The sequence below is a fragment of the Panicum hallii genome, chromosome 9 (genome assembly GCF_002211085.1).
Source record: "Panicum hallii strain FIL2 chromosome 9, PHallii_v3.1, whole genome shotgun sequence".
NCBI classification, from domain to species: Eukaryota; Viridiplantae; Streptophyta; class Magnoliopsida; order Poales; family Poaceae; genus Panicum; species Panicum hallii.
In genome coordinates, this window is record NC_038050.1 from 31,257,988 (window position 1) to 31,279,162 (window position 21,175).

The window sequence follows — 21,175 nt, forward strand, 5'->3', positions numbered from 1 at the left end:
CCACCTTGAGGAGGACTGTCTACGAGGCGAGTGCGCCCGAGGAGGAGGCGGCGGCGCGGCCGCGGCCGCGGCGATGGAGTGGAAGAAGGGCTGCTGCTTTGGAGGACGGCAACGGCGCGGAGGACACCGCGATCGACGTCCGCCGGCACCTTCGGTGAAGCCGGCGCGGAGGCAGCAGTAGCAGGACACGTCCAGTAGCAGCGCCGCCGCGCTCCAGCTTGACGGTGGTGGAGGAGAGCGCAGCCGAGGAGGCGCCGGTCGCGGCGACGGCCGCGCGGGAGGACGCCTGCCGGCTGCTGCGCTAGTGACTTCGGTAATGGGCATCAACGCATCAGACAAGTAACACCGCTCTATCGGTAACGGGCATCAAATGGTCATCGGTAACGCGCGTTACTACAAGCGACAGTTAGGTACGATCACTGCCCTATCTGTAACGGTTCTTAAACGACCGTTACCGATACGACAGTGATCGGTAACGGACATTAAGAGACCATTACCGATAGTACAATTTTCGTAACGGACGCACTTTAACGACCATTACAACATTTTACTGTAACGGGCCTTTATCACGCCCGTTACCAGAAGTCCTCATCGGTAACGGGCGTTGTGGTGGCGAGTTCGGGGTCAAGCCTACCGCGCTTATGGGTAACGGGTGTCAAACAACAACCGTTACAGATGTTGCGACTTGTAACAGGCCACAAGGGTCCGTTACAAATGTTGCATGACCGATTCGAGGTTTTCACGTGGTGGTACGGGCTTTCCTCTCTTTTTTTTCAATTTCCTTTATTCCAGACATGCGCGTACTACTACACCGTGCTGTAATTATCATGTGAAATATGGACACGGTTCGAACAAGAAAAGTATTTTTGGTTTATTTGTTCCATAGCTTCCACCATGGTACTAAAGAGTGCAAACATGAGAACTTGTACACACGTTTGCCTTGTTGTGACTTGAGCTGGCAATTTTCGCCATATATATAAGATGAAATTTGTATTATACATATACACATGTCAATGATTCCACGACCTTGGCACGAGGTCGACGACAATCTTTTCACGCAGGAAGAAGCAGTTCAGTCCACGGTGCCGACGGCTAGTCGGCAACAGGCAGTCAGGCAGGGACGGTGAGACGGCCAGGTTAGGCCAGCAGCATCAGCGCGCGCATCTTCCGGCTCCAGAGATACCCAGCCCGAGCCAGCGGCCGGCGTCTCCTTCGTGCTTCCCCTTCATGGCATACGGTGTCTCCTGCCTGGCATACGGCGCCCGAGCGTGGAGCCTGTCCTGCCTCTTCTGAATGAACCGCTGCAGCGACGCCTTCCTCGCCACCGGGGCGTCGGCCGCCCCGGCCGGCCACTCCCGCCAGGCTGCGACGCGCGCCAGCTCGGAGGCCCTGTCCGCCGGGACGTCGTCAAACACCAACACGCACCCGCCGTAGCTGATCTTGAGCTGCCCCTGCCCCGCCACCGCGGCCGCCGCTTCAATATCTTCTTCCCTGGCGGCGGCGTCGGCAGGCGCCACGTCGGCCCCCGGCATCAGTAGCATCGTGCACGCCGCCGCGGCCTGCGCCACCGCCGCCGCGTTCCTGGCCGCGGCCTCGTCCTTGACGCAACGGCTGAGCACGCCGACCGCCGGCGGCCGCCGCAATCCGCTGCCGCTGCCGCCATGTCTCGAGCAGATTCCGTCCGGTGCAGGTTGCTGTTGGATCTTGTACGTGCGCACGTTGGCTAGTATTGGCTTCCCTTCGGCTGGATGCCCCGATGGTGTGGCTTTATAGCTAGCTACTCCAGGCTGGAAGGCAGGGAGCGACCTTGTGCGTGTGCTCGTGGGCCGAGGCTGCCAAACAGGGCGTGGGGCACGGGAGGAACGTGGGATCCCGACAGGAAAACCGGCATATTTTAGTGGGTCGCCAACTCGCATGACATGACATGCCCAGACGACGGTTGGTTGTTCCGGCCGGCGGTGGAGAAAATGGCCGCGTTTTGGCCATGTGAGCCGGCCGTTTTGCATTTCAATCCGTTTCCGGGGTGCCGACAGCCGAGCTGCTTGCTGATCACGATGGAATTGAGCTCGCTGGCAGGCACCAGGGACGCCGCGTTGATACGGACGGCCAGTTCGGTTGCGGAGCCGTGGCGGAAGCAACATGGTGGGCCGTTGCCCGTTGTTGCCATGGAGGTTGCTCTAGGCAAATACCAAGTCCCTGATTTAAACCTTTACAGCCTTGAGCAACTGTGAGTAAAATTATACTTTCGGAAATTATAGGCACTTAATTCTTTGATCAAATATGTAGAAAATATGTAAACTGATAGTTTATACTACGTTAATAAAAGAGTAGAATGCACCAGAGATCCACTAACTTGTAACGGTGTGTCGTTTAGGTCCACAAACTCCAAAAATGTATTTTTAGGTCCATCAGCTTGTAATTTGTGTCAATTAGGTTCATAAACTTTGAAACATAGGTTCATAAACTCTGAAAGTGTATTTTTGGATTAAAAAACTTGTAATTTGTATCACTTAGGTATGAACTCTGAAAGTGCATTCTTAGGTCCATGAACTTTATCCATGAGCACTCGTGTGGCTACAGACGCGCCCATAAAGGTCGCCCCAATATCGCTGTCTATGAATATCTTTCAATCCCTCACCGAGAAATACTCTGGGTTGACCCAAAAATAATGTCGTCACGAGATTTTTTGCCACAGCACTTGGCGCCACCATATGTGGCCACCCGTGCCACGGAGGGCATAATATCCCCAGCCATGGTACACATATTGTTGATTTCCTCTGTGACTTACTTCACCTTCCCCAAGCCATCACCCCTCCTTCTCTCCACCCATATTACGAGGTCTATACGAATCTGAAATGACCTAGTGTTATCGCCATTATTTAGCTAGGCCAGAAGGTGGGCCGCGAGCAAGATGGGCTCAGAGGATAATCGTAATGGGCTTGCGAATCGGCCCCTGCGCGGGCATTTTAAGGCCAGGATTGGTCATGTATCTATATAGATGTGTGCGTTTAAATTAGTTTAGATAGAGATAGCCAGGATTCATATCGTAGTCAGTTAGGATTGGTTAGGAAAGGCAAGTCTCCGGACTATAAATATGTATCTTGGACTACGAATGAAAGACGAACATCAACCATTTACAAACAACTCTCGGCGCATCGCCATCCCTGTTCTAGGGTTTCTCTCGAGTAAGTGCCATGCAGAGTGATCGGGGCGGCTCGGGGCGGCATCGTTCCTGCCTGTTTACCTTTGTGTTTCTTGTACTGAAGCGTTGTTGATGGCGAGTAGCACCAGTCTTCTTAACGCTTATAGGGATGCATCGGCTTTCATGCTACATTTATGCGTTGCTTGTTATCTGTAAGCGTTTAGCTGTCCTCATGCCCGATCTTGGGTGTAAGGGCAGCACCTTGCTCTGTTCTCGATTAGTAGATCCAATCTATTATGGTTAGTCTTTGTTCATCAAAGATTTAGCTTAATATCTGCATGATTAGACCCTTCAAACGAGTTAAATGATCCGGTAGTACATTTGATGCTTTGTTTTAACCTAAAGAGCGATTGTTCCAGGAATCGGCTCTCTGTTGGTTTTTAGGCCTCTGTTTAGGTTGCTATTCCGTTATCTTTCGTATTTGTTAGGCTTAGCTAAGCGTAGAATATTCCGGTTATGCGGTGAAAACTTAACCGTCATAGATTGAATTAGCTTATTGATTACAGAGCAAGTTTATATTACCATCGGATATATGCGCTTTGTTTAAATACTTAGATCCGATCTGATACTGGAAAACAATCGGCTCTTTACAGCCGATATCGGGAATCACCCGATGAACCGGTCACGGCTCGGACTAATGTTTAAACGTCTCTGTGCATGCAGGAAACTAACTGAAATCACTTCTACACCTCCCTGATCAGGTACAAGGTTAGGTGGCATGCCTAGCAACCCAGACGCCAGGTCTGTGCCGGATCCTGAGCCGTTGACCGAGGGACCGGGGCCCACCAGCAGTCCCGGGAGCTTTCTGGCTCCTCGTGTTGCCTGTCGCTACTCGCCTGTGGGTTTTGGCCGACAACACATTCTGACACGTCCGGTGGGACCATCTTCATCGACTACATCAACTTCTGCCGTCGGGATGACGAGGGAGGATCCAATCACGTATGAGGAACTGTCTGCTGAGCACAAGCAGAAATACGATGAGATCAAGGCTCTCTTCCAAGCCGATCTCATCAGCTCTTTTGAGAAGACCCGCCACCACGGCGTTAGGTGGAAGGGGTTCTCACCTGAAGGCGCTCTTGATGACGTGGACCTATCTACCCATTCAGAAGATTGTACCAGAGCTCTACGCCAGGAGGTAAACTACATGGTGGGCCACTCACTGCATTGACACTCTGATAGCCTGGTGAACGCTTTTGAGCGTGTCGCGCTGCGCGTGGTCCAGGAGATCATGAAGCATTAGTACTCTCCAACGGGACCTACCCTGGGGAGTCACAAAGGAGAATTGCCGTTCTAGGCTAAGCCACCACTGCCTTATGCGCTCGCGGCTCCAGAGTCACACGGCTCACCGGCCTACGTCGTCTACAAGGTGGGAGGTGACTTTGTGGATCACCAGTTCTTCAGCGAGCCGCCCAAGGAGATCCCGTATGGGTACATGTGTGCTTATATACCGGACAATAACAATCCGGTACATTCGGTGCAGAGGGCGGCTGGAGGAGTTTTCGAAGCAGATGCCGAAAAACAAGCGTGGCTAGCTGCTTACGCCACCGGGCCGAGTCATGATAGCACGCACTCGGCCCTAGGAGCGTAGATGGTAGACCAGATCAGTGCCATCTTAAGAGATCAATTTGGTATCCTACCAAAGAGGCTGGCGATCGGCTATACTAAGCCGTATCCCAGTGACTATGATCTAATTCCCCTGTCGCCCAAGTATCGGCTCCCTAAGTTAACCCAGTTCAGTGGAGCGGAAGGATCTAGCTCCATTGAGCATGTGAGCTGATACTTGGCGCAATTAGGAATAATCTCAGTGTTGGATCCCTTGCGAGTAAGGTTCTTCTCGCAGTCCCTCACAGGGCCAGCCTTTGGATGGTACACATCATTAGGCCCTGACTCGATCCGCACCTGGAAGCAGCTAGAGGAGCAGTTTCATATTCAATACCACTCGGAAGCTGTGGATTCTACGTGGAGTTCAGAGACCTCAATAGGGCCACTCCGAAGGATGAATACCCGATGCTTGTCGTGGAGACATTGATTAACGCAGCTGCTGGTCACAAGATTTTGAGTTTCATGGATGGCAACGACGGCTATAACCAGATTTTCATGGCTCTGGAGAATATAAACAAGACCGCATTCAGAGTACCCGGGGTAGTAGGATTGTTCGAGTATGTGGTTATGACCTTCGGGTTGAAGAACGCCGGTGCTACGTATCAACGTGCCATGAATTACATCTTTCATGATCTGATCGGCAAGTTGGTGGAGATATATATTGACAACATCATGGTGAAATCTACGTCGGTTGAAGGACACTTGGGAGACCTACGGCATGTTCTGGAATGAACCAGAAAGTTCGGGCTTAGGATGAATTCGAAGAAATACGCTTTCGGCGTATCGGCCGGTCAGTTCCTAGGTTTCTTGGTTCATGAAAGAGGAATCGAGATCGGCCTAAAGAGTCAAGAAGCTGTAAAAACAATGGTGCCACCTACTACAAAGAAGAAGCTCCAGCAGCTCATTGGTAAAATCAACTTTGTCAGAAGGTTTATTTCCAATCTCTCTGGATGGATTGAGCCTTTTATAGAGTTGGTGAAAATTAAAGCCAATGATGAGTTTCGCTGGGGGGCAGAGCAACAACGGGCATTTGAAGAGATCAAGGAATATCTGTCAAAACCACCCGTGTTAGTTCCACCCCAACAGGATAAGCCATTCTACGCTTACTTATCAATAGGCGACACCTCCATCGCTTCAGTAGTGATACAAGTGTATGACGGCAAAGAAAGGGTTGTGTTCTACCTCAGCAAAAGAATGCTAGATGCGGAGACAAGATACCCTGACATTAAAAGGTTATGCCTTTGTTTGTTCTTTACATGCACAAAGCTTCGTCATATCCTACTATTAGCCGAGACGATTGTCGTCTGCAAATTGGATATTATCAAGCACATGCTATCAGCTCCTGTGTTGAAAGGCTGACTCGAAAAGTGGATGTTCGCATTATCAGAGTTCGACATCCAATACCAACTCGCGAAGGCAGTCAAAGGGCAAGCGCTAGTGGATCTCATTGCAGAGAGGATCAATACTGACATAGCAGCACTCTCCATGCGCGCATGGGCCATGTACTTCGACAGATTGGCTTGTGGCGATGGATGTGGCATAGGTATCCTGCTTGTGTCGCGTCGGGGGGCAACATATTCTTTTTCAATCAGATTACCTACCGCTTGCACCAATAACCTAGCAGAATATGATGCGGTACGTAAGGGTATGGAGTTGCTTCTTGAGGCCGGAGCTGAAGCAGTGGAAATTTTTGGGATTCAAAGTTGGTGATTTCTCAGCTCACAGAGGAGTACAGGTGTGAGAGCGAGTTGCTCTTCCCATTATGGGTACAATGTCAAGAGCTGATAGCCCAATTTAGGTACATAAATTTCTATTATATATCTAGGATACAAAATTCAGAGGCCAACGATCTTGCACAGATGGCTTCAGGATACAAGGCCATGGCGGACAGAGCCGATTTTCAGGTACACCTACTGGACCTAGGAGATTGGAGAGCCGATATCTTCAATTACTTGAAGGATTCGGCTCGGGGGGGCACACAAGAGGATACGTTACAAGGCCATGAAGTACATCCTGATAGGGGATGACATGTTCTACAGGATTTTAGAAGGATTGTTGCTCAAATGCTTGGGGCCAATTGAATCCAATTGGCTCTTACACGAGGTCCACGAAGGCACCTGTGGGACTCATCAATCGGCTCATAAGATGAAGTGGCTGATTAGGCGATCGGGGTATTACTGGCCCACCATGCTTGAAGATTGCTTCAAATATTACAAAGGATGTCAGGCATGTCAGAGGTTTGGGAAGATACAGATGGTACCAGCGTCAGTAATGAACCCTATCGTCAAACCATGGCCGTTCAGAGGCTGGGGTATGGACATGATCGGCAAAATTAATCCTCCATCCAGCAAAGATCACCAGTTTATTTTGGCCATCACAGACTATTTTACCAAGTGGGTGGAGGCAGTCCCTATGAAGTCAGTAGCATCTAAGGATGTCATTAATTTTGTTAAAGAACATGTCATTCACAGGTTCGGGATTCCCCAGACCATTACAACAGATGGAGGGTCAGTCTTCATATCAGAGGAGTTCAAGAAGTTCGCTACTGACATGGGCATCAAGCTGATTAGGTCATCTTCATATTATGCTCAAACGAATGGACAAGCTGAAGCGTCCAATCAGAGCCTTATCAAGTTGATCAAGAGAAAGATCGATGAGCATCCTAGGCGTTGGCATGAAGTTTTATCAGAGGCATTGTGGGCATACCGTATTTCGTGCCATGGAGCAACAAAACCTTCTCCTTATCACCTGGTGTACGGACAAGAGGTTGTATTACCATAGGAGATTACGGCCAGCTCGAGACGCATAGAGTTTCAAAATGACCTAACAGCTGAAGAGTATGTTGCTCTGATGAACGACAATATTGAGGACCTTACGGAGCTCGGACTTTGGTCACTTGAGAAGATCAAAGAAAATAAGGCCAAGGTAGCCCGCGCGTACAACAAGAAATTCAAGCCAAAAGAATTCCAAGTTGGAGATCTGGTTTGGGAAGTGGTGTTACCATTGGGGACTAAGGATGCAGCGTATGGCAAATGGTCTCCAAATTGGCATGGGCCTTACAGAGTTGACCAAGTCCTACCTGGGAACGCATATATGCTTGAGTTAGATGGTGTCAAGTTCCCGGTGGCGGTCAATGGTCAACATCTCAAGAAGTACTTCCCAAGTATGTGGGATGACGGGCAATAAAGCCGATGCTACGCATCAGGCCGTGAGCCGATATGTTCAGTTGGCCCGTAAAAGAGAAAGCCGATGCTATGCATCAGGCTATGAGCCGATACGACCTGATGGCCCATACAGGTGAAAGCCGATGTTACACATCAGGCTGGACACAAGGAATGGGGGCCTACACGTGCAGTCGGCCCGCATATATATAAAAGAAAAAAACATATTTTTGTACCAAGCGCACTGAGTTGGCCAAATAGCCGATGTATAAACCATCGACTTTAGAATTTTAATTTGAATACATACAAGTTTCGAAAGACAACGGGCTACAAGAGGTGATTACAAGGCAGTCTACTGAATGAACTCGTCAATGGCTGCGATAGCCTCAAGGTGGACACGATCAGCTTCAACAATCATTGCTTGATCGTCCTTGTCCTCACCTGACACTACCTGCCGATTCAAAATGCTTAACTCTACGAGTTCTGTCTTCAGTTGGGCTGTCAGGTCCTCTGCTTCTCGTTTGGAGCTAGCATTGAGGTTCTTCTCTTCCTGGATGCGCTGCTCGGTAGCCCGGACCTTGGCCTTGAGGTCTTCTAACTCCTTCTCCAGAAGTTGAAGCCTTTGATAGTGTGCGGAAGTGTCAGTTTTGGCATCCAGAGCCGCCTTCTTCTCATTGAGCAGTCGGCACCTCTCAGCAATGTCGTCTTTCAAGGGGGCTTGCGAGCGACGAGCTTCAATCCTTTGCCGAGCCTGTTCTACCTTTGCCCGAAAGAAAGGGAGGTGTCCGGTTGGCCAGAGCTGGATTTGAAGGACTTCCGAGAGTTGGGGCTTGATAGCCTCGAGAATTTGCCTCACTGCGTCAGAGTCCCGGACCAAGGCATCAATTGGAGCTGACAACAGGCCCTTTATGCGAAGGAGCTGGCTAGCAACACCGGTCGCTTGAGGCTGGTGATCATCCACTTCAAGTATGGCTGAGCTGACAGATGCATGGTCGAATGAAAGCAACTTCGAGAGGTTCAGACTCTGAAAGAAGATAGAAAATTAGCACAGTACGGCATAGGGAAAGAAAGATGCAAACGGCTCGGTGATAAAACACACCTGTTCTGGAGAAGGAGTGATAGCCGATGAAGTGACGATCAGCTCCTACGGACGCACCCTTTCTGGAGGAGGACTGATAGCCGACGAGGTGACAATCGGCTCCTACAGAGAAGGACTAACAACTGATGAGGTGACGATCGGCTCCTGCAGATCCTGAAGGCCGACCAAAGTGTCGACTGGCGTTGCGAGGTTCTCTGGAGTCTTCAGGATTGGATCCTGAAGGTTAACTAAGGCATCGACCATCGTCAAAGGATCCTCTAGAGCCTCTGGAGTTGGGTCTTCTTGGCGCGCTGGCTCCTCCCTGTTGGAAATATCTACGATATCAGCCTGCAAGCAAGGAAAGAGCAATTAGGTCGAAATATACATGTTCAGAGGGTCAATTATAAAAGGACAATCTAAACCTGGTTGACGATCGGAGCTTCTTGATCGGTGGAAGATGGTCCAGCTTCGTTCCGAATCTTCCTGACAGTCATCTTCCTCGCCTTAGTTTGGGCTCGGGGGGGAGCAATGTCAAAGGCTCACTTCCGCTTGGAGGCCGATTTTGCAGAATTAGGCTGCATCCCGCATGATGACCTTTGACGGGGGAGGTGCATTCTTGTCAAAATGGACCACGGGGGCAACTGGTAAGAACTTGAAGATGGAGCCATCATCGTTCTTGGGCTCCGGACCACCTTCCTACTGCAGAGAAAACAAATGGAATTAGAGAAGGGGTTAAACGGAGTCATGAAGAAGTACTGAACTGATGGTAATACCTCTTCCTCAGGGGCTTCATACTCAGCGTAAATCTGCTGAAGCATTGGCTCCAAGGCTTTCCGGAAGACGTGAGTCTTCCACATCGACCATCAACTCTCGAAGCCAATAGCTGAAGAGGTGAATGATAAGTCGATGGGGATTGGAAGGAGAAGATCAGAGAATAGGCTATAGCATCTTTGGCTGGTGAGATTATCGGGCAGATCAGCTCTACTTGTTATCAAATGATGAAGGAAGAAGTGTGGAGGAACTTGACCAAGACCAAATTATCGGGCTGCTACAACCGGCTGGTAAAACTCATAACCGGGCTTGATGATTCTATTGGAGGTGCTCATGCCGATTGGAAGGAAGCAAGGGTGAATCATGATAGAGTATAAATGCCGAGTGCTATCATCATCGGCAAAATCAGCCAATCTGAAGGTGATTGGGTTCTCAAAGATTTCAGAATCGGTATAAGGAAGGAAAATAGGGTTGTCCAGACCTCTATAGAATATCCTAAACCAGCTTGAGGCATCTGAGGGGTTCAACTTACTACCAGGAAGACTGTACAGAGCCTAGCCGAAGCTGGTACACCTGATTCGCTTCCCACTCTGATCTGGAAAGGAGTTATAGGCCAGAACAGGAAAGTTTGGTATGTGGTCCTGAAAATATAGGTGAGCCCATAACTGGATGAACCACCAGGGACCACCGGTTCTGAGTTTCTTTTGGGTAAGCAGGCTCAAAGACATCAGGTGAAGGTATCTATAGACTTCCCCAAGGAACAATTTACCAAGGCCAATAGTACTACCTTTGGCCAATTCATATGTTAGGGGGAGATAGTTCTTGGTTGGGGCAAGGGAAGGACTGCATAATATGAAGTGTTCCAACCAAAGATTCAGAAAGGCTGTATGTTCCTTTTTAGTCACAGGGCCTTTGGTTTTGATGTGCTGGTTCAAGTATGCGCTCCAGTTTGTGCACTCTATTTTGGAGGACAATTTGAAGGGGACTTCAGGCAGTCTGAAGGCAGAGGGGCTGGGTGATGAGACGTTCAGACCAGTAATCATCACCACATCCAGGAGGGTTGGAGTCATCGGCCCATGGCCAAATAAGAAGCAGTTCAAGGCATCAGACTAAAAGTAGCCGATGGTTTTCAAGAGGTTTTCGTTCTTCTCGAGAGGGGACAAGGACAGAGATAGAGCATCGGCTATCCCTATAATTTCCCATGTAGGCTGGTAGGTCTTTGCTACTCTGTTGTACCAAGATACCCAGCCCTCGGGGGGATTTGGCCAGGCACGTAGGCTGTCGGCCCAAGAATCTAAGTCTATGTTTTGGCTCGCGAACGGGATTCGATTGGCCTCACAAGAAATCAGATCTGCTGGACTCTCATAAGAACGAGGCCCGAGACAAAAGGAATTGGGGGAAGAAGGATACGGCAAAAGAATATCTGAAATCTAAAGAATCAATAAGAGCCAAATAACTGGAAAGGATCATTTAATGCTTCAAGGGGTCGAATAATTACTTCATTAAATTAGCGAAGGTCGGAGTTTTACCTTCAGACCAAGGACGCCCGCATCAGCATTCGAAGGTTCCACCATCTGAAGCCCCAATGAAGATCGAAGGCCTGGATACTGGATCTAGGGTTTGTTGCGCAAGTTTCGAGTTCGTGCTCTGAGGCTTTGGTCCGGGTTTTTGCGATTGGATTTATGAGCAAGGGTTTTGGAGAGTAACTTGGATTCGGAGAATCTTCGGAGATCTGTTTCGGGAAGGTTCCGGATTTAAGCAAAATATGGAATTGGGTCAGGGATCGACTCAGATCCGGATCGGCATTTTGAGAGAAAGGACCGATGCGTTGCCATCGGCTTCCAAGAATTGGCTTCTTGAGAAGTTGCAGTTTAAAATAAAAGAATTTTATTCATAAGGGGAAATTATTACAAAAGGGGAGCCGATTGCTCCTAGAGCCGATCAATCGGCTTATTCCTACGATCTACCACCAATAGGTGCCTGAGACTCTACGGCGCTTGATCGGAGGAGCCACTGTCGTCGTCGCTGCCATCGTCGTCGTTGCCGCCATCGTCTCCGCCACTGTCGCTGCTGAAGCCGTTGCTGTCTTCAGCTTCTTCATCGTCATCGTCGTCGTCGTCGTCCTCCAACGACCCTCGGCTTCTTCATCGTCATCGTCGTTGTGTCCTCCGACGACCCGCCAAGCAGGAAGCCTCCTGCCACCGAGTCCTCCTCGGTTGATGAGGTGTCGACTTCTTCCTCCGAGGAGAAGAAGTCCCCCTCCAAGGACATGTCCTCCTCATTATCGTCATCCAGTTCCCCGCCGAGGAGAAGCTGGAGATCTTCACCATCGGTCAGGGATTCATCGTCCTCTGACCAAGTCTGGAAGTCCCACTCCTCTGTATCCCAATGCAGAGGAGCGCATGCCTCATAGGCGGCAATGGGGTCATATTTTGGAGTTGCTTCTCAAGTGGATTCAGACTCAAAGGAAATGGCGGAGGAAGCAGAAGAAGAAGAAGAAGAAGAAGAAGAAGAAGAAGAAGAAGAAGAAGAAGAAGAAGAAGAAGAAGAAGAAGAAGCCATTGCGGGAGAAGGGAGGTTGTATTGGTGCGGTTGCTAGTGGCTGAAGGAAGGGGATGAGTGAAAAGAAAACTACCGGGGGCAGGCTTATAAAGACAGGGCGGAATATGAATCGGCACCGTGACGGTTTCCAAGGAGTTAGATGCGGAGTAGTCACATCCCGTGGAAGTGGAAGTGGCGCGCGTGTACGGATTTTTGGAAGACGAAGAGGCGAGGCGATGGAAAACAAAAAAATAGTTTTGGAATAATTATTACCGAAACCAGGGGGCATGTGTTATCGCCATAATTTAGCTGGGCCAGAAGGTGGGCCGCGAGCAAAATGGGCCCAGAGGATAATCGTAATGGGCTTGTGAATCGGCCCCTGCGCGGGCATTTTAAGACCAGGATTGGCCATGTATCTAGATAGGTATGTGCGTTTAAATTAGTTTAGATAGAGATAGCCAGGATTCATGTCGTAGTCAGTTAGGATTGGTTAGGAAAGGCAAGTCTCCGGACTATAAATATATACCTTGGACTACGAATGAAAGATGAACATCAACTAGTTATCTTAGTGTTTCTCATTTATGCGTTGCTTATTATCTATAAGCGTTTAGCTGTCCTCGTGCCCGATCTTGGGTGTAAGGGCAGCACCTTGCTCTGTTCTCGATTAGTAGATCCAATCTGTTATGGTTAGTCTTTGTTCATCAAAGATTTAGCTTAATATCTGTATGATTAGGCCCTTAAAAAGAGTTAAATGATCCGGCAGTATGTTTGATGCTTTGTATTAACGTAACGAGGGATTGTTCCGGGAATCGGCTCTCTGTTGGTTTTTAGGCCTCTGTTTTGGTTGCTATTCCGTTATCTTTCGTATTTGTTAGGCTTAGCTACGCGTAGGATGTTCCAGTTATTCGGTGAAAACTTAACCGTCGTAGATTGAATTAGCTTATTGATTACAGAGCAAGTTTATATTACCATCGGATATATGCACTTTGTTTAAATACTTAGATCCGATCTGATACTGGAAAACAATCGGCTCTTTACAACCGATATCGGGAATCACCCGATGAGCCGATCACGGCTCGGACGAATGTTTAAACGTGTCTGTGCATGCAGGAAACTAACTGAAATCACTTCTACACATCCCTGATCAGGTACAAGGTCAGGTGGCACGCCTAGCAGCCCAGATGCCAGGTCGTGTGCCGGATCCTAGGCCGTTGACCGAGGGACTGGGGCCCACCAGCAATCCCGAGAGCCTCCGGGCTCTTCGTGTTGCCTGTCGCTGCTCGTCGGTGGGTTTTGACCAACAACACCTAGCAAGGATACAATATGACCTTACTAGCTAGTTGCTTTGAGGACTAGTCAGATGCATGGTTAAGCTTTCATGCAAAAATTTAAAAGAGCCGAGAAAGGACCATTTGAGCATTTTCATCTACTAGTAGCCTACCCCATTGACACATTGAGATTCTGGCTAGTTAGGGATCTTTGTATATCCCAAAAACATTTTGAAAATTACAAAATCACAAGTAAAAGATTTTATATTACAGATTGTAATATTTTAGCCCATTGGGTATTGGAAACATTTTAATTACATGTACAAAACTTCCAACTCGTATATCTAAAACTTACTACTAGCATATATCGAACATTATATTTGTAGATTGAAAACAATCAAATCATCTATACGATGGAGGGGAGCTGTATGCATATAGAATAGTTTTTTGTGTGCCATGACAATTAGAATGATGCTACTTGGGTGTATTTTAAAATTTTAAATCATGAATAAAACTTGTAAAAATGAAAGAAAAGAGAATTAGATAGGGGTGTCAAAATTTGAAACTAGTAACATGCCAAAAGACCTTCTTCCATCACCACTGTTACCATCCAATGCTAGGAATTCCTGAATCATGTAGTCGTCCCGTATTCTTAGATGTGGGATGTCATCATGTAATAAGATTTGTGATGTGTTGATGTACTCAAAGTAAGTAACCCGCAAAACAAAAAACGTTGCAGCAAAATTCAATATGGGTGCAGTAGCAGCGAGCATGGTAAAAACTTATGTGGGGGGAATAGGAATTGAGTGAGTAAAAAAAAGCAAAAATACTGACCGCGAGAGCAAATAGGCAACCACCTAGTGAAGAGGTCTTCTCCTTGCCAAGTGTATTCCCTTTTGCTGTAGATTCTTGAAATTTCTGGATACTGGTGACTAACCAATCAAGGACAAAGGAGCACCAATCACATTTTGATATGTCCTTTACTGATGCAATCTCTGTAATGAGAACTTGCACTACCATAGCTGGTTGGACATAGAAAGATAGCCAGCGCTATAAGCATGAAGATACGAACAAATTTGTCTCCTGTTAGCTCACTGTTTAGCAAGCTGAAGAGATGGTCTACTGTAGGTGCGACGGTAGCGGTCCCAGTGTCGTCTATGATAACATCCTTCACTAATTTGCTAGCTCTAGTGGATATCTTTCTACCACCAAGGGGTATTCCTAGAATCTGGTGTACTGTAAAAGGATTCAGGACGAAACTTGACCCATTTTGCAGATTAACTGTCCTTGAGTGCACATCAAATCTCTTGGCTAGCCAGAACGATACAGACCTTGGTGCCTCAGAACAATCAAAATCTAGAATACTGCCAAATCCGCATGACTTGACAAGATCCTTTTGATCCTTGCTGAGGTTCTTTAGTAGAGTTCTGAACTTGCCTAGCTTCAAATTGCTGCGAAAAATCTGCATATAATCACAATAAAAAAATGTTTCCTTGCCTGGGGGCAAACGAAAGAATTAGAAAAAATGTCGAATAAATAATCTGTACCTTCTTCTCCATGGCACACTGCACTTGCTCCTGCCAAAAAAAACAATAAAGTTTGCAGCTGCCGAGGAAAAATGTCCTGCAAAAAAATGGAAACATGCTAACATGTTTGTATTTTTTTTATGTTGAAGAAACCTTTCCAAAAAAAATGATACGGTCAAAAACTTTGGATGATGTGAACTTTCAAATAACATGACAAAAACTTTGTAACTGAAAACTAAATAATTAAAATCTCATATTCTAAAAACTTCGTATGTCACATGCTTTTGAAGCCACATGCTAAAAACACGTTGAAAGCACACTACTTGAAAACTTAGAATACAGATAATCAGGAGCTTTTCTCTATGTTTCATATAATTATTTCCCCTATATGTTGGTGATGTATAGGACCGAATTAAAAATATAATACCTCTATGTTGAAATTTTCAGAGAAAACAACTATGCATGCTTGTCCTGAAAATAAACTTGATGGAAACAGGTCATCCTTGTCGGTGAATAATAAAAAAGGAACAGATGATCCTCGGTTTGAACAATATGAATATTGGTATGCTGAATTCTATCTCTATGTTGATGTTTCCAAAGCCTGAAAGCTTATAATGCTGTGATGAAAATTTACCTACTAAAGCTAGTCTTCTGCAGGCAGCTCATCGGATGAGATGAAAACAAAAATCAGATAGGCGCATCCAGAAAATCCAAATCAAGTCCTACGGGTCCATGTGTGCAGGTGCTTCCCCCTAGCAGGCTGCTTCCGTGGTGCCGTGCAGGAGGAAGATGCCGTGGTGCTGTGTAGGAGGAGCATGCCATGGTTTCAGCGGGCAGGCGGATGGGGCGATGCAGCTCACCTGAATTGAAGGCCATCAACAGGTGGCTGTGGTCGATGTCGACAAGCAGGAGGATCGATCCCCTAAAGTTCTTTAGCACAGTAGGTCCTAGCTGTCGAGGTTTAGGTTGAATCGAAGAATTAGGTTGAGGGTAAATTAGTTAAAAAGTTTTCTAATCTTTATGTTTTGAAACATAAGTTATTGATGATACGTGTTCTGCAGCCTCCGAGTCTTAAATCCAAATCCTAAGGTTAAAAAAATGATCCAAAAAGTTATGACATGCATTGTGTAATGAATTAAGAGGTTGAATTGATGGTTAATATGGGCAAATTGGTTTAAAAATTCGAAAACCCCTTTTTCGGAATGAGATCCCGAAAAAAATGGTTAAACAAAATACTTCCCCAAAGAAACCCTAAATTACCATTCAAAATAAATCTTTATCCTAAGATAATCTCTTCTCGCGCATAGCCCTCGAGTTGTTTTTTGCACTCGACCCCGAGCATGGGAGCTAGGCGAGCCGTGACAAACACGCTGAGCGCTTTGTGGCGCCCAGCCCCCGGGCATGGGAGCTAGATGAGTCGCCGGAAGCACGCCGAGTGCCTTGTCATGCCCAGCCCCCGAGCAGGAGAGCTAGATGAGCTGCCAAAAGCAAGTCGAGTGGACGAAGTGACAGCCAAGTAAGGCAGCTCTCAGGAGCATACCTTACCCAGCGGCATGGTCCAGGTTTGAGACACGGTCTTGTTATCCTTTACGGCAGTATAAAATAGATATCCATTAATATCATACCCTTACCATGATGTGACATGGCTAGATGGACCAGCTGCCAATCTTTTGATATTTGTTCTTCCATGGTCTCTCCATCTGGTAGATCCAGATCCTTCAACCATGCAATCAATCGACGCTTGTGCTCTCTCATGATCCAATTATCCGAGCGACCATTACTTTCTACACGAATCATGTTCAAGTGTTCATTGACTAAAGAAGTCATTACCGTGAGATGCTGCAAGATGCTATAATATGCTTATTGCACACTTTTCAAATCCTTGACGATGCATGTTTTCTCCCAACTGTGCCAACCCCTTCCAACCTCCCAAAAAAGCGTGGAACAGGCAAACCAATGCTTACTTTATCTTTTAGGTAACCTAGGCAACACTGATGATTTTCTTAGTACTATATCCCTCTATCATGGACCCCTCGGGGTATGCACGATTCAGTATAGGTAAAGTGGACCAAGTGCACTTATCTGGTCGACCATGTAAATCATTAGGTGCTTCGTTATATCAAAAAATCCTAGAGGGAAGCACATCTCGAGCTGCGCCATAGTCTCCCTAATAAATTCTTTGAGATCCTTCAATTCATCTTCGTCGATAACCTTTTGAGAAATCTTGTTGAAGAAGTAACACAATCAAGTGATTACCATCTTCACGTATACTGGCTTCATCACTCTGATTGCAATAGGGAGGAACGCCGTCAGCAACACATGACAATCGTGACAGTTATAGCCGCATAGCGAGAGGTCTTTCATCGAGACTAGTTTCCTTTTGTTGGATGAGAAACGACTTGAGACTATGATCCTCTGTAAGCTCTCGTACAATACCTTCTTCTCATCATGTGTCAAGTTGTAGCTAGCCGAGGGAAGTTCATATCTTCCATTCTCTTTATCTACAGGGTGAAGATCTTCTTCTCTTATCTTCATGGCTATCGGGTCTTGATGTGACTTTAAGGTATCCTTTGTCTTTGCTGATGTCTCCAGAAGGAGCCCAATTGTATTACCAAACACATCTTCTTCAAGTGCATACCATTGAGTGCATGGTGGACCTCAAGATCCGCCCAATACGGCAAGTACTTGTAGAAGATGGACTGTTTCTTGAATGGTACACCTTCGATAGGTGCCTTATCTCTGTTTCTCTTCTTTCCATCTTTTGTCATCTTCCCATAGGTGATCTGGATGGTCCTGACCATTTCGAAACATAGTGCCTGTCTCGTTATACTAGAGTAGAATGTAACTCAGGCTTGCCATAAAAAAGTTGTAGAACTTCTTAATTCGATACCGATGTACTTCCACCAAGAAGCATTGTACACAAGGTAAACTATCTTTCTAGAACCTTCCAGGAAAGACAATACGGTGTCATCCATGCAGACCGTGCATCCTGTCCAACCTTTGATCTATCCCGAAAGGACAAACAGAGTCTAGTAATCATGGATGGTGATGAAATTAATGGCTCTTAGATCAAAGGTCTGTCGTGTAAAGCCATCAAAGATATCGATACCCTCCTTCCATAGAGTTTCCATCTCTTACATCAGAGGCTCAAGGAAAACATCAGTATTGATGCTAGGATGCTTGGGTCCTTGTATAACGATGGATAGTAGAAGGTACTTTCTCTTCTAGCACAACCATGTAGGCAGGTTGTACATTGTCAAGATCACTAGCCATGTGCTGAGTGCTAGTCCTTTCACCAAACGGAATCATTCCATCCGTACTCAACACAAACTAAACATTCCTCAGGTCCTTTCCAAATTCCAGATAATACTGCTCATCGAACTTTTGCCACTAGCTGAAAGTGCATTTGGCCCTCTAAGTGGATTTTGGTGTTGATGACATGCATAATTAAGGAGCTAATATGTTTATAAAGTTATGGACATGTTAAAATTTAATAAAATAAAAAAGAACGTGAAAAGACGTCAATTTATCTTAAAGACTATTTTGGAGCTCAAAATAAGATTTTTATTTATTTTCTATTTTGAATTTGAGTATAGGAAACACCATACTATTAAGAGAGATGCGAGAAGATGACTTGAAGATGTCAAAGTGCTAAATCTAGATGCTAACCACCCACGAGAGATACAAATCACACACTTGCACATTTGGCTTCTTACTGGCTTGCACAGTGTGGGTCGGAAGTTCCGACCCCTGTCGGATGTTGCCTAATAGTTCCGATACGGTGTCCTCGGTTAGGCTGATTTAATTGTGTTGGAAGTTCCAACTCTGTGTTGTAAGTTTCGACAATCACTTAACCAGCATCCAAACAGCTAGTTTTTAGGGTTTGGGTATTTATACGCCCTCACCCTTCTTTCATTTGCTGCTGACCTAACCCGAGACAAACACCTCTAAGAACATTCAATACTCCTCTCCTATCCTTACAAGAGCTAATCCTTGAGTTGATTTGAGCTAGGGCTTGAGTGAGAGAAAGATTGAGGTGTGAGGCTTGAGCATTTGAGTGAGAAGGCAGCCAAGTTAATCTCAAGAGCACTTAAGCATTTTCATCCATCGATTCACGTTTGATACTCTTGAAGCTTGCTTCTAGACAGTTCGGAGTCGTCTAGTTGAGCATCCTCTCATGTGTGTGTGTGTGCCCCGGGAAGTTTGTATTACCCATCCTTCGTGACTCAATCCTCCTTTTGTGGCTGTTGGGTATTTTTAACGTCACAGATAAATCCGCAAGCACACTAAATACAATTGTAGCTTTCACCCGAACGTGTGTACACTGTCTTAGGACAAGCCATGGAGCCGGACAGATGGCGTGCATGATGGTAATGCGAGGCGGGAACTTCCGGACCCAACGGCCGGGGCCGCAGGGAGTTTGCCCTTTGGGAAGGTGCCGCCCCAGTGAGGGTCCCCTGACGGCGTTGACGCCTGCGCCTGTGTGCGCGAGTTGGCTCCATCACGTGGTTTCTTCCCGGGCAGGGACGACCGGCAAGAAAGGATAGTCCAATTTTGATGTTCCACATATGGTTGGAAAGATATTTTCATAGAGCTTCCAATGGAACCGGACTCACCACCACATGATGCCTGAGTCAACAGGAATCGTTGAATCAACTTGGCATCCAGAATCTGTCTCGGTGCTGCACCGCCGTCTTTTGGGCTGTTGGCCTGTGTATCGTATTGGAGCCCATTAGGGGTGCGTCCAGGGGTCTTTCACGCCCCTAAACACTTTATATTCAGTAGAGTTGTCCACGTTAGGGTTTGGGTTTTGCTTAGATTAATCTGTCAAGAATAGTTTCACCGTTCGTCGGTTTGTGAGACCCCAACTTCGTGAGTTAATCATACATCTGCAATTTCAGTTGCATTCTTTCTCGTTCTTGCTTATGTTCTTCGATTCGTAGGCAAGGATTAGCCTTCTTGGTGAGGTCAGCCACTCAACACCGGTCAATAACCTGAAGAGACGTGGTGCTACGATTGCAGGGTTCGGGATGTGTTTTTTAGAAGCCGGATCGAATTGTGTTGCGACTCCACCAAATCGAGAGTTAACAGAACCTTTCGGAAGATTGGGAACCCTAGTTCACATCATTTGGTAATCAGAGCTTCTAGATCACTATCAGGTTCACCCTTAACCTAGTTCATGTGTTTTCGCTTTCATCCTAGAGTCCACAGAAAAGCCCAAAAAATTTTAGTCGCTAGGTTTTCCCTGTCCCAAACCTTTTTAGCCTTTGCATAATTCTGTTTCAGAGTCCGTAGTGTTGAGTTTGTGTCCTACTTCATATTTTTGTTGCTGGTTTTTACTTCATGACTGAGTTCAGTCATTTGATCCCCATCCGCTGCCACCATATTCATCCATCTGATCCAATTTTGACCTCAACAAAAATCTAATACAGAGGGTCCTCTTTAAAATAGGCATAACTTTTCACTCGGAACTCCGATTGAGGCGTTCTTTTTTAAAAAAATTTCCTTGCAAAATTTTTCACATACGATTCCCCTTTGCTGGGTTTGGCGATTTCAGAATTCCCAAAAAAGATTTAGAAGATTGTCTATTTTTGCTCAGAAGTTCTAGCACCCGTTTTAAAGAAAGCTCGTGATTTTCTACGGATCACATCTTACATCAAATTGAGCTGATACTTTGTGGTGTTCCTATTCTCGTGCTCCTGGTTGAGAAAAAAATATCATAAAAATAAAAGAAAAAAAGAAAAAAATTAATTTCTACTAGTGCTAAAAGACAAAATAGGAGGCACGTAGAGAGGATACACTTGCTGATATCGTGTGCGCTGCTAGTTGCTTGCTAATATCATATCGTTGCTGATCCTCATTGTTTCTTTCTTGCTCCTTACTTGTTGACACTACTGTTATAAGGATACGAGTAGACCAGCAACTAAGGACAAGCAATTCGGACATTTATTCAGCATTGCTTATTGAATTGTGTTCCACTCACATATTTAGCCTTCCTATAGCTCCACATATTACTTCTGGATAAC

At 46.4% G+C, this 21,175-nt stretch overlaps 1 protein-coding gene across 1 annotated transcript; it reads right to left on the reverse strand.

The window, feature by feature from the left end:
• Positions 1–878: 878 nt before the first annotated feature.
• LOC112872981 (protein TIFY 11e-like) lies at positions 879–1,916 on the reverse strand. Its single transcript, XM_025936014.1, has one exon. The coding sequence runs from the start codon at positions 1,914–1,916 to the stop codon at positions 1,152–1,154; it is 765 nt and encodes a 254-aa protein (XP_025791799.1). The 3' UTR covers positions 879–1,151.
• Positions 1,917–21,175: the final 19,259 nt, after the last annotated feature.